The 14,624-nt window shown below is 41.0% G+C and overlaps 1 protein-coding gene across 3 annotated transcripts in view; it reads right to left on the reverse strand.

Annotated features, from left to right (window-relative positions):
* Positions 1–14,624, reverse strand: part of LOC126541921 (neurobeachin-like protein 1) — a 137,560-nt gene that overhangs the window by 89,390 nt on the left and 33,546 nt on the right. For 2 of the 3 annotated variants that reach the window (XM_050188890.2, XM_050188889.2), the window contains exons 18-25: positions 13,437–13,556; positions 12,229–12,558; positions 11,515–11,614; positions 10,432–10,520; positions 10,008–10,103; positions 8,848–9,028; positions 6,893–6,958; positions 1,849–1,982 (exon numbers count right to left, since the gene is read on the reverse strand). In XM_050188890.2, the coding sequence (XP_050044847.1) occupies positions 1,849–1,982; positions 6,893–6,958; positions 8,848–9,028; positions 10,008–10,103; positions 10,432–10,520; positions 11,515–11,614; positions 12,229–12,558; positions 13,437–13,556 (1,116 nt within the window). The remainder of the gene's footprint in view (positions 1–1,848; positions 1,983–6,892; positions 6,959–8,847; positions 9,029–10,007; positions 10,104–10,431; positions 10,521–11,514; positions 11,615–12,228; positions 12,559–13,436; positions 13,557–14,624) is intronic. The other variant, XM_050188891.2, reaches the window with a different exon arrangement.

A 14,624-nucleotide genomic window follows, 5' to 3' on the forward strand; every position in this document is an offset into this window, starting at 1 on the left:
TTTCACAATCGTTAATAACAACATACTCATTCATTGGTATTAATTATGAGGCCTGTACAAGCAAAATATGTCATCCTTTATTCTGATACAATGGCACACTAAACAGTGATGCTATATTTGAAACATTACTTAAGCCTGAAAATACCTTTCTGGAGCTTTAATCATTCTTGCTCTTTTCTACTTGTCACTGTAGCTAAAAGAACCACAAGTAGATTTTCGTTGTCTTATGTAGGAGTGTGTACAGTATTATCAAGTGAGAACACTTACTGACTGAGAAGAACTGTCTTACATTATCTCACTCCTTTACATTTTATAATGTAAAAGTACAACAGAATGTATTCAAATTAATTGAATGTAGGAAAGCAAGAATAGCTATTTTATATAGCTAATGGTAAATATTATTGAGATTGATTTATTTATTCATTTTAACAACCCAACAGTCAAGCTATGAGACGGTGTAGTAAGGGGCTCTGGAGTAATTTTCACCACTTGCAGTTATTAGAAAGGGCCCTTCAGTACCTTTCTTGAAATGTGTGGAATGGGCCATCTCCTCCCAAATCTATTTCTTAATGAACACTCATTTAACGGCCATCCCTTCCTTTTCATTATTCTTACGACACATATAGGTTTACAACCTAACAATCTCTCACAGACTTAAGAAGATAGGGAAAGAGCATTGCATTACGGGTTGTGTTTCCAGCAGTAAGCTTTCACGCTTGTGCAGATCCACTACATTGAAGAACAAGGGAAAAGGGTGTAAAACGGATCACAGGAAGTACTTTATACCCTGAGTGGGTGGCAAAGTCTATGAAATTCCTTTATTGTGTGGCAGGAGATAAGTGGACAAGACAGGACATTGAATAACAGACTCCGAAAGCACACAGTGTTCAGACACTGTGCCTGGCCATCTTGGTATTCATATGCGAGATTGCGGGTGCAAGCCTGTCCTTTAAAACAGCATTGTCTTTGCACGAAGTCCCAATTGGACAGAACGGGAAATCATAGAGGCAATGGAGATTGCACACTCTAACATTCTATGTGTGAGCATGCCTTCTTTGCATCTACTGGATAGCACTATAGAGACGGGAGCATTCACTGTGTCTGGGTGACTTCACCTTTCGTATTTTGTCCTACATGTGTGGTTTTTCTTTTGCACGTGACAATATTAAGTTTTGTCCATTTCTTTTGCACGTGACAATATTAAGTATTGTCCATCTCTTTTCTTTGTTTCCTGCATATATACACGCCTACTGTTGTTAAATAAAATTTAGTCGGAAGGCAGTGCTTGTTTTTCTTTCCTTCGTGTTTCTTCTGCCTCTTGTTCATGTAGTGCACCATTCATCATTGTCACCCAGTCAAGCAATGCCAACAAAGTGCTACCCAGCACTGTCCCAAACTTTAATACAAGCATATCTCAAGACTATGTGGCCCCACCCTCCATCATCATGCCAGGTATCTCGGAGGTCATAGTACGACTCATGGGTATTGTCCTTCCCCACCAGACCGCAATCCTGGCTAATCGGTGATCGTGTTCACTCATACATAACGGTGGGGGAAAAAAAGTGGCGAGGCCATCAAGAAACTCAAGGGCAAATCTTTTAAGTGAAAATGTGAACTCACAGTTACACATATAGCAATAATATTTAGCTCAAATGTTGCCTAGAAACTACTTAAGTTTATTTACCACGTTTAGAAGTGTTTCTGGGGCACTTGAAGAGACACTTGTAATAAGTGTTTTGGCATTTCACTCTTAGCGGAAAGTCGCGACGGCAGCTGGAAATTCAACACACAATCTTTTGCTCAGCAGCAGAATGTCACAGCCAGTGAGCAACAGAGAGCGGTACTGACCCTTTGCATGAGGGCTCCTATGGTTGGGATCCCGGTACGAGCCAAGAGCTGCATTTGGTTCTCTGGACTTCCTTGCATGAGATGCTGTACAATAACTAGAAAGCTAGAGACTTGATTCTGAGCTAACCTCAAATCTGGAAATGAAAATATGAAGAGGGGGAACGAATCAGCAGGCCAAAGCATTACAAAAACATGAATGCAAACATGTCCCCAGGGTGAGTAGACACATGGGAGGTTGAGAGAGCCGAGAAAATGAGAATATCTTACAAGTGTTAACAGATAAGTGTTTAGGTCACAAAAAATGATGACAGCCTGAATAAAAGAATGGCTATGACCGAAGAAAAACAGGGTGGGCATTTTCGAGCGTTATTTCATACCCTCCTTCAAGGTAAGTATATACATGTGAGGGTAAGTGGGATCTGTGCAAAATCAGTGTTCTTAAAGGAAAATGTGCTCTGCAGTCCTATGACAAATATGCAAAGGCGTACCCCTTGCATGCAACTCTTAGCTCCACCAGACACGGTTACTATATACAGTAGTACAGATTTTTGGGCTCCTCTTTCTTGTCTGTGACCATTCAGCACTATGTCCTCAATTAGTATATAGCGGTCACATTACAATGAGTGAAACACAACTGACTGTTTTATATAACCCCTTAAAAGGAGATGCTCCTCGAAACAACTTTTTTTTATTACTTGTATTAGAGGTTACAAAATTCAGCCAATTATAGTTTTCTATGCAGATTTCAAATAAGCAATTACTTTTTGTGTAGCTGTTATAGTTTTTGATTTATGTGATGCACAATGGCAATATATTGTGATCTTTGTGGGCCCTTTTTTTTACGTACTAAATTTTCTCAAAAAGCATCATGCCGTAGCTTGTCAAGCTCTTTGTAGATCACAAAGTGCCAATATTTAGCCAAACAGTGCATACAATTACTGGAACTATGCAAAAAGATTAGTACACTTCAACTATTTTTTTTTTCCCCGATTCCCTGAAATATAACCTTGTACTTTCGCAACTACAGCTGGGTGATATTGCAATTTCAAGTAGGTATCAGAACTGTACATATCTTCAAGAGTATGTATGCCAAATATCATTAGTATAAATGCACAATGTTATTTTCACGTGATTGTGGAAAAAAATTAGTTGAAGTGTCCTAATTCTTTTTTCATAGTTGCCGTATTGTAGATGCTGTTTGAACAGATATCGGTACTAAAGAAAAGAGCTAGATAAGTTACAGCACAAAGCTTTTTGCAAAAGTTTATTACACAATAAAATGCCCACAAAATCACTCTATATTGCTGCTTTGTAGGACACAACTCAAGAATATAGCGGCTACACAAAAACTAATGACATATTTGACATCTACTTGTAATGCTCTATAAGTGGGTGAATCTTCAAATCTCTAGTACAAATATTTAACAAATATTTTTTCGAGGTGAGTCTCCCTTTAAAGGCCAACTGCAACAAAATTTCACTTTGACTAAATTTGTTACAAATGAGTAGAATGCACCATTGAACAGCAAAGCCGCAGAGCTGGTAATTGCAGTTTTTTTTTTTTTTTTGCAGCCTTTAAATGGCATGTGAGCAAACGACGTGTGGATCTGGTGGTGTCACCATGATGCAAGTCTCAGCACACCACGTGAAAGATTTTTCAGCGTGCTGCAGGCAGCTGAAGCACCAGGCGCTCGAGCTGGCTTTCAGTGCCGTGCCTGGAGAACCATAGAGACCAATCAGAGCGTGTGGTAGTTTGAGCGTCTCACACGAGGAAAGAGCTTGTCACAGCACCCCGCAACAGCTGTGGCATCTACGCTATACAGCAGTGTGGACTCCAAGATTACAGAGGTCATGCTGAGGAGCCGGGCGTTGGGTCTTGCATCACTTTCAGCGAGCACTAATGGAAGTGTCTCTTTCATTTTCAGTATCGAAAATGGCTATTCTTGTTAATTTTTTGCAACATTCCTGCTCATATATAAAATGTCAAATTTTGCACGGAGGCTGCTTTGCTACATCTACATTATCTTAAGCTAGGCTTTTTGCGCAGTCCTAAATTTTGTGGCAGTTGGCCTTTACGCATTGCAGGTCAAGCTAGACTCACCCGTGAACAAACAAACTGAAAGGTCGAGCTCATTTTATCAACATTTTTTTTTTTTTAATTGTTGACATTTTTGCTAATGTGAGCAATCTACGCTAGCCCAACAACACAAAAAATAAAGACATGTTTCATTTTCTGGGTCGGGAATATGGGCAAGGCACGAGCCATTTTGACCAATCATGGAGAGCTAATGGCAGATTTGGAATATAAACAGTAGAATAGTTTTACGTTTTACACCCAAAAACATAACAAGTGAATAGAACGAACAGATTGACTGAACTTTATGACAAAGCACTTGGCATTTTTCAGTGTTCTTTAAACATGCTGAAATGATCATAGTCCCAAGTAAGATGGCTTATTCACACCCTCTCAATTCTGTAGCACTTACTGTGCCAACATTGGTCAAACTTGGTTCAATGAATTATTGAAATATCTCTAAGAGTTTATCCTCTTTATCCAACAATGAATTTATTTTATGTTTTGAATGTGCCTTTTCAGGTTTATAATTCGGTGTTTAAGGGGACAACAGAAGTATTACATACAGGAGACAATAAAACAATAATAAACACAGCCAAGATGCACAGAAAAGCCACATCATGCAGCCACAGAGCGCCCCTGGACCCAGCATGACACGACACACAAAGCAAAGCGTACATAATGAACAATGTGACAAAGATATATAGTATGTTTTGTGGACCATCAACTACCAGCTGCATTACATTAAATGTGAATGTTGAAATGTTACACTTGCAAGAAAACAGAAGACTTCTATAAGGTTTGACATAGAAAGCTCCTCTCAGTTATGTCTCACAAAACCCTTCTTAAAGCTTCCCAATTAAAAAAAATCCTGAAATGTTTTTATCATTACAGCTGCAGTCCAAAAATATTCACAACTTCGAAAGTTTGTTATGGTCATAGATTATTGCCAAGTACTTCAGGTATATACAACACTTTTGAAATAGCTACTGCACCAAAACCACTGGCCAGTCCCACAACTGAATTATGGCTGACTGCTGTGCTCAAGATGACACTAAATAGTGCTGGCTGATGATGCTGCATGCTCCTTAAAGGCACTAATACAGTCGATGTTTGTTAATTCGACCCTGATGGCACTAACGAACTTGATCAAATTATCCGGTGCATCGAATTAAATGAGATGTAAAAAGAAATGGCAAAACACGCCGCCGATTTATTTGGCAGTAATTGCCCGATTCTAACATGATTCCGAATCAAGTCTGCATCGGCTTTCTGTGCCTCTAAGGCAGAAAACTAATGTAGAAATCACACTGAAGCTCTTAAACAATGTATAAATCTAACGGGCACATGTTACTTTAGCAAGAAAAATGGGCGAGTGTCTGATATGTGTTGCACAATGGTGGCTGGTGTCTTAAAGTCAGCTTCACCGCAAAGTTATTTTTTATCTCAGCTTCGCCGCAATACAGACATGTTATGCGGTGCAACATATAATGCCCCCCCTCCCCCCCTGAATGCAGTTTTGGTTTCATATCTGATTGCACGGCGCAGGCAACTTCCGGCCCAATTCTCATGGGGAAAACAAGAAGGCCGTGCGTAATGGTCTGGTAAATATACCATAATCATAAATAATGAGTTACCATTATTGCTCGAAAATCTTCGTAGGGCAGGCTGATAATAGGTGTTTTTGACGGGAGATGATGTTTGTTAAACACATTCATTGTCCCCAAAGCTCAGTTGAGACATGCTGCCACTAAAGGGGCCACTAAAGGGGTCACTATAGGGGTCACTATAGGAGTCAGACGCATCCGTACCGACTGATCATGTTCATATTAACCAGCAAAGACCAATTTTAGAATCAAAATAACGAAAGTTTTGACTCATAGAAATGCTTGGGTGCTGGCTAGGACCTTCAGGCAGGATCAAATTAACAGAAAAATTGAATTAACCAGAGTCGAGTTGACATAAGTCGATCTATAGCAGTAAATATGACTTCTCATTATGCAGTGATATTTTGTTGCACATGGTGCATAGAAATCATGTGTGGGCACTATGTAATCAACTCCCAAAGCAAGAAAAAAAAGAAACATTGAAGAACCATCCAAACTCTCCTGCGCTGTCAAATCTCTCAACAAAGCCTTATAGAAAACTTAATTAGCTCAAGTACTGACCAGAACTGAAAGGAAGTAGTGGTCTTATATTGGAAAATTACTCGCCTTTTCAAGACAACTGCATTTAGTTGGACACGTACGCTGAAAGGCAAATCTATGCCCACAACCCTCGCCAAATTAACAGTAGATGTGAGACTGGGCGGTGCCATGTACGCCCATGCCACCGTTCTTGCTTTGGCAGTTATGTGGCAGCAACAGCTGTCCTTTGTGATCTAAATCAACACTATTACATTCGTTGGTCAGTTTTCAACTCTGTTTTGGAGCATTGCAGAAATATGACACTTCCTTCTGCAGCTTGCCATTCTATGGACAAATTCTCCTGAGCTTGTCGCTACATGGCAGACAACACAGAGTGGTCATGTGTGGCATGACTTCAGTGTGCCAGCCTCCAAGATTAAAAGTGTCCAATCTAGAAGGTCATGTTGCATGTGGCCCTTTTCTATTGTCTGTTGGCTTCATATTGTTGCAACTAGAAATCAACCTTCTCAGCTCTCCCGAATCTTCTCGCTCTGTCCGTTGTCTGTCACGTAATGGCGCATTCTATGTACTTAACTCAATAAGCAGGGAAACCTGCTGTACAGGGTTATGTGTGGCATGGCGCAGTATTCTAAAAGCACTGGTCGGAACATATTCCATCACCTGTGCTTGTGCAATACCCATATGTAAACATCATTTCAGAATCCCTTTGAGAGGCAGCAGCAGCAAGCAAGAGAAACACAAACAAAGCAAATGCGAACCCCACAACAAGCTGGGAGTATGAATGCAACTGCGGGCAGCAGTTAAGTGTAATGGCATGCCTGACCCTTGGCAAGTGTTTTAGGGTTGCCCTCCGTCTCACGCAGCAAATCCAGCAGCACGAACTGCGGTCCTAAGCAGAGAAACAGTCAGGTGTGCACGGTGCAGACGTGCTCGCATATCAACAAGGTGGCGAGCAAAACAGGGCCTGTACATGCTCTACAAACCATGCTGAACATTCACATACACTGCTGTCAGTAAAGTTTCATGTGGTGGCTACCAACACTGATGCCATTAAGAGTGACTCGTGAATCTTGTACAGCCCTCGTTATCGGTACAGGCATGCAACCATGCAAATCAAAATCTCACAAAGCACTACACTGTGCCCCTCATTCCAGTAGCCAGGCACCATTCTACTGCCATGCAAAAAATGTATTTCATTCAAGTATAACTGCTCAAATTATGATCCAGCAGTGGCTGTCACGTAAATCCTGTACGCCTAGGTGGTTAGCATTGTCGGTATTCCTGTGTGTCTCAACGGTAGCAGAGTCTGCTCAAAGCATGGTTGCATTTAAATATATGCTTTAACTGTAAACATAGGGCTTAAATCTTTGTTCTTCTTGTTGAAGATGTTACACAAAACACAAAAGAGAAGACACAGATGGCTTACACAGACATGATAACTGAGGTTCACTCTTCTCCAAAATGAAAAGTACTAATGTCAAGCCTGTTAATTAAAATAATAACTATAGCACAATTTATAAGGTTGTATGCGACTCGCAATGCAAGAAATTGAATGTTCTTCAAGATAGATGTGTTTTAGGCTTTCATAGACGGAACTAAGTCCCAGTTTTGTAGTTTGCTCTGATAACACAATTCACAGAGTTTAACATAACACAAAGCTTCATGTTGGCTACAAGAAGCACTACAATGAAATAATTATTTACATCCTCATTTACTGTGGCTATTATAGGTTTTAACTACAAGGAGTACTGAAAGCAGTGCGAGATGAGAGGCCACCAATAAATGCAGCATGTTACCATATGGCATCACAAACTGATAACACTCATAAAATGGTTACGCACTGCACGAGAGGAAGCTCACCATGTAGTGTACCTATGATTAGCCTAAGCCTGTTAAAGGGGGTTAAATACAATATGCTATCACTTGTCTCACTCCCAAGTTCCTTTGCATTCCACACGCAATAGGACTGGTTATAGAAGAGCAATAGGTGAGAAAATGAGAAAGCAATACACATATGAAGCAACAAAGAGCACATAATCAACAAAAAGTTGGCTCTTTGTCTTTGGCCACATAGGGACTGGTAGAAATTCTTTTATGGATAGGGTAAAAGTGCTCACGCTAGCTACCCTGCTGTCTCCTGCCTATACAGATACTCGTGCTCCATTCAGCAAAACCAAGGATCACTGAATATAGTGGCTGGTAGAAAAATCTTGCCTATGTCACTGGATGCCCTTCATGTCATGTTTATGTGGCTGTGGTTTGAAGGTGCTGAGGTTTAAGTCAGTCAACCACATAGACTTTACAATCATATTAAGTTATGCATGTCCTAACCTTTGCTCATCATAGATACTTAGCCTTTTGTACAGATGAGTTTGTTTGATAACATAAGTAGTAGTTCAACTTTTAAATTCTGTGACTTGCATAGGAAATTAACTGTCACATACTAAAAACACAGCCTGGGGTTCTGGTTGTTGGTTTGGCATTTCGTAGATAAAAAGCACCATTCAGGACTGACCAGCAACAGGGTAATGAAAACAATGTCATTATCTTCCTGCCCACTAAATTTTGTCGCTTATCTAGAACACAACATTTACTAGACATCTTTAATCCCATTTTTCTGTGTCAAAAGATATGCATGTGACTTTTAACATAAATGCTCTAAACCACCAGTCCTTGAATTCCCATAGGCTAATCCAATAAACGCATAATCTTGGCTTGCAAAATAAATTAAATATAAAAAAGAAATGGCAGCTCTAAAATCCTCAAGAAATGACTTGCCAGAGAAAGATGATGAGGATGATGGCACTACAATCCAGTCATCTACAATTTCCTCTGAGGCTTTGTTGCTGGAAGGTGTAGAAGCAGCCTCAAAGCTGGGAGAGCACTTGGGAATGGGCTTCCCGGAGTTCTCAAGAAGAACGTATAGTGTAGGAAATCCACCAATCAAGTTGACTGTATCCTGTTCAAAAAGGTCAAATTAGTTCTCATCGTCAGCCTAAAAGTACAGTGACTTGTGAAAGGGAAAAGCTGGCATCTGCCTGAATGTTGCTTCCTTCAGTTTTGTAATTGTGTATGATGGATAATAAAAAAATACATCACCCACAGCCGTAATACCAAACTTTATTTTCTTATTCAGTATTCAGTATGCTTCACTCCCACCTGCTGACGAGAACTATACCTTAACATACTGTGTGCGACCGTAGTGTATGGCGAGTGTTTCATTGCAGAGAGATGAACATAGATGTTTGTACATGTTTTCAATTATGTGACAGCTTGAACCCACATGGTGCAACCGTATGGTGCCACTCAATATTGTACTGCCAACAGTTAAGCTCCTCGTTATCTCAGTTTGTAGAAAAACTGCTTTTACAGGGCAGTGATACTGGGTTTGATATCCAAACTAGCAGAAGTGCTTACTCAACTGAGAAGCTTTCATTCCAAAAACTACTTGCCCATTCCTTTGTAGTTTTGTACAACATTCAGATGGACGCTAACTTACTGTTTCATGATTCACTCATTTTGTAGATTTCTGTAGCATCCTTTTCTTTAACACAAGCTTAGCCATCAGGCCATAAAGGTGCTCTTCTTTATAATAGTGCAAGGTGCCCCTAACATTCATTGGGCTTGCCTTCCAGGACTGCCAAATTTCACTTTGCAAAGAACTATATTATTCCAAGAAGGCAAATTTTATAAATTAAACACCCTTGTCCAATAATGGCAAATATGTTGGCGCTGCAAATTTCAGAAAGCACTGAAATTGATTACCTGGTGTTTCAATACTCATCTTACTGATACTGTACTGAAAACACTAGCAAATTATTCAGTGTGCAGCCACCGAAGGTCACAGTCTCAAGACACAAGTACTCGCATCATCTACAGCTACGAGGCTGAAATAATTTATCAATACGCTCGACTCAAACTGCTAATGCAAAACGTACCTTGACATTCTGTGTATTACAGTAGCGGCCAGTGAATGTTCCATCATAAAGCGATGAAGAGGGGGCGAGGTTTGTACATGTTCCATTAACAGACGCCTGCATCAACCAACACATTTAATGCACATATTATTATAAAAAAAAAAAGCAAGGCCACTTACACTGAATGCAGAAAGCACAACAAATCTAGGCCAAGGATGACAGGAGATGATGAGACAAGCACTACTGACAAACTTTCCTGCATAGAAATTTTCTTGCTTTTCTCTACTACATCATTAGCTACTAAAGAAAGCTTGCAATGCTTCCATATAAATAAATGCTTGTGAGAACTGAGAAAGGGAAAACATTGATAACAAAGATGGCTGCCAATGGCACTAAAAGAAAGATATAAGGATAGAAAGGCATACGGCATGTGATTGAGCCATACCTTTGCATCATAGTAAAGAACCAGCTTTCCTAGTAGCTCTGCAACTTCCACAGAGTCTTCATTCTTGAATAACGTATAGTTCCTGGGGCCTGTTTTGAAAAAAAAGAAATAAGTATAATGATCCAGGTTCAACTATACTTCACTTGAAGATACAGTAAAACTCCATTAACTCGAACTTGTAGGAACCGTGAAAATTTTTTAGACAGGTGGAGTTTTGAGATAAGTAATTTCACAAAAATATAAGGCCCTGGCCGCACACAAACGATCTAGAGCCTTTTGAAACAGGCACCAGTAGCTGCTCAATTTCTTGCAAAAGATCAATATACCAGGAGTGGTATTTTCAGTAAACCAGTTTTGCGAGATATTGTGCAATTTGGCATCCAACACAGGGATCTACGAGCAACAGTGGTTGCCCCCCTTCCTCCCTCTTAGTTTGAGCTTGATCACATTACTGCACGCTCACCTACGTCCATTTCCTAGCGCATGCTCAATCTCCTCATCTCCAACATTGCATATGCTATAGTACAGCATGTCAAGCCACCATCCTTTTCAGCTCACCCTCCCACATTTTCCCTCGCACCCACAGTAAAAGACGCGTAAAACGTGATCTCATCGCACTTTGACGACCTTATTGGAACCTAGGCTTCTTCCGGCACATTTCACACACTGATGGGGGAAAGACAAAACTTTTCCAGTGCAAGCCCAGTGATGGGTTTGGTTTTGCATGCTGAACCACACAATTGATCAGGTGCTATATTGGGCTCTCCTCAGTTCAAACTTTGTTTTATTTGACTAAAGTTCCAGTCCTTCTTGGAGTTTGAATTAACGAGATTCTACTGCATGTGAACTGACGAGATTAGGAATGTTACAGGTATGGAATGCCTGCGTTTGGTGTAGTACAGAGCAGTGTGGATCCTGCAGTGGACTTAAATAGGCTGATTATATTGATAGCAACGGTGAAAATTTATACATTGCCCAGAATTCTTAGCATAATGTTCAGTAGCCATCAAAGTATGCCTAGAAGACTTAACAAGTTCTCTATGTATCTAACTACAGAGCAGTAGACATTTTAAAAATGTTCACCTCCAGTGTACATCATTTTCACTTGAGATGCCTGGAGAGGCTCGCTGAAGAGGCAGAGTGATCCAATCTGTCCCTTGAGACCTCTGGACAAACCCCAAACCTACAGAAAGCAAGTCACGAGTGAACATAACACAATCTGATCATTGTGGCCTTGCTACAAATTCCAAGCATGCAAGGAAGAGATGTGAGTGAAAATCAAACAAAAGAGTCAAGTCAGCGCATAGGGGCAACTGAAATACTGCATGTCGTAGGATACTATAGCGTTCCAACTCCTTGGCCACAATCCAGGGAGAGAGAGAGATGTATTATGAGAGAAAAGCTGAAAGATCGACCTGAATTAGGCCGCAATTCATGTGTAAATGTCACTAATGCCCGTCCTATAGAGCTTTGAGGTGGTTTAGTCATTTGAGGTGAATATTTGTGTTGCAGAGATGAGCCTTAAAATTTGTAAACACGTGTGTATGTAGGCACACCGCTTCCTCGGAACGGCCAGTCTCGTTTGAAAATACAATTGCACTACTAGAATATAATCTTCCAAACAAGAGATGGTGATGTGTTTTCAAAAAGCTACTCATAATGCGTAAAAATGCAGCTGTCTCTTGCTCATGCTCCTTGCCCTGGTTTAAGAACTTAGAATTGGTATGCAGTGATATTGCAACTATTGGCTAGAACTTTAACGATACTGCAAGTGGTGTCAAGCGCACAACTCCTCACCTGCTCGTGTGACTCAAGTGGTGATACACAGATAGATGGGTCAGGGTCAGCATTGAAGGCACTTCTAAGATTGGCGGGGACACTCGGGGCCATGGAGAAGATCTTGTCCGTGTCCCAGCCACTGAGGAACGACCCAAGGGCACTGTTCTTAAGGAAGCCACCAGTTGCAGCATTTTGGCTTGGCTGCTCCTCTCCAGCCCCAGAGCTGTGCTCGACGATTGAGGTAGACGTAGAGCTGTCGCCAGAGCCCCTTCCACTGGCCGACCGCCTCTCACCAATCAACGCAGATGCTTCGTTAAAGTTCCCACACGCAACATGACACTGCGAGAACTGCAACATGAAATTCCATTTGATGCAAATATTTGTTGACCATATCGTTCACTGCAGGTTGAAAGCCTCTCTCAGATATAGTCAACTAGACCTTGTACTACCTCAACCAAAACCAGTTTATGCCTGCAAATTTCCTTCTCTTATCACTCCATCTAATCGATGGCTGCCCTCACCCATGCATTCTTCCATTTATTTATTTATTTATTTTCATACTCTCAGGACCCGCGGGTATTACTACAGGGTGTTATTATGACATATGGCATAAGAGTATTAAAGTGCTGCAGTAAACACTTTCTGAAAAGCTTGAGCTAACTGAAATTGTTGCATAATGCAGGCAATGTCTAAAAAATTCTTCACCACCTGCAGTTGCTTAAAAAAGAAAAGAAAGCAAACAACAATTTATCCATCACCTGCCACAAGAGAGCATTCAAACCATCTATATAGCTAATAAGTTCAACCACAGTGCTGATGCAGAAAGCTCATGGCAGCCCCTTTATGTCACTCATTCACTAATGCACACACATTCCAGGGTGACATGCATGCAGCTATGTACACATTATTTAGTTCAGCACTAAATTTACACCCAAAAGACACTCAAATGATGCTAAATGCCCAAGGGAAGCAAGACAGCTCGGATAGGCATGCATATGCACACTCACACCTGCATGCTATCAGCAGATGAAAAGATGAAACGCAATAATTAATGCAAGCCAACTAAATGCACTTGCAGCATTGCCATCATCTGCAAAAGCAAAGCAAATGCTATTGCTATGCGAGCATGCTGAAATTTGCATTGCATGTGCTGAAAACAAGTGTTTGCAAAATATCACGCATAGAAAGTTCAGCTTTTGGACAAAACAGTCAATGCCACATCCAACCTCACTAAGTGAAGGCAGCTTCACTTGTACGCTGACACGCTGCCGTCCATCGATGAAAACTGTGGTAGTGCTGTTAGTGAACGGGCGACGAGCTGGTGTGTGGCAGACATCCACGCTGTGCTGCAAAGTTAAATAAACACCACCAAAAATGTAAAGAGGGAGATATTTGAATTTATTTTGATTACAAATCCAACAAAGATGTGACAAAGGTTTAATGAACGTGAGCAGCTGGTAGTGTACTTGACGGGTAGCTTGAATCATGCACAGAACAATGAAAAGTCAAGCAGAGTTTTCTAAACCATTAAAAAATAGAGGTTGGTTTATAGACATGAATTAAACATTTGTGTGTATTCTCATGTATAATACACACATGGGGGGCGGGGGGGGGGGGGGGGGCAAATATCAGTTTGTTCAAATTTAACGATTAGTACTAGCCATCTGACTTTGCTAACAGATGCAGTGTACTATGACATCATACATTTTTAATCTAGGAGGCATTTGGCAGTATATCAGTTGTTGAGTGTCACATGACAAGCCCTGGAGCAGAGAAAGCACTGCAGAGGTAATGGCAAACAAGTGCAGCAAAAGTGATGCTAATGTGCAACTGCAACAGAGCTGTGTGATGCCAACTGTTGCGACTGCTGCTTTTTAAGAGGGCACGCTGAAAACACTTAGCTTTGTTATTTTTTTTGTTGGTGTTTTGTTTCTTTCTTCAAATTTTTGTGTTTTGAATTGTGCGAGTGTGGGGCTCCTGTCGAAGAGCAGGTGCAGCAAGTACTTTTTTTGCTTCTGGTCAGTGTGAGGCATCTGACCTGCTCAGCATTCATGAAATGTACGAGAGGTGCTCTTGCCTGTGAAAGCAGGCATGTTCAGATGAAGATGCACCTATCATATGGCTGCCTTTGTCGCACTGTGCAAGTTGTGAAGGCCTCAGTGTTCAGGAAGATATTTTTGCATTGCCGGCTGCTGGGAGAATTGCCTGCTGTGGAATAAGCCTCCTGGTTCAAGAACAGTAGTGTTTATGGTAGTGTTTGCTACCATCTGCTGCAAAAGCTACAAAGCCGCTGCATCACTGCCCTTAAGAGGGTGATTTGTAAATAACAGCAGGCCTCCACCGTTCATGCTCGAGCATGCACTCGCATGTTCCTTCTCATGTTCCTCACGATAGAACAGCGCTGCTTTAATGTG

This window comes from Dermacentor andersoni, chromosome 2, assembly GCF_023375885.2.
Source record: "Dermacentor andersoni chromosome 2, qqDerAnde1_hic_scaffold, whole genome shotgun sequence".
Lineage (NCBI taxonomy): Eukaryota > Metazoa > Arthropoda > Arachnida > Ixodida > Ixodidae > Dermacentor > Dermacentor andersoni.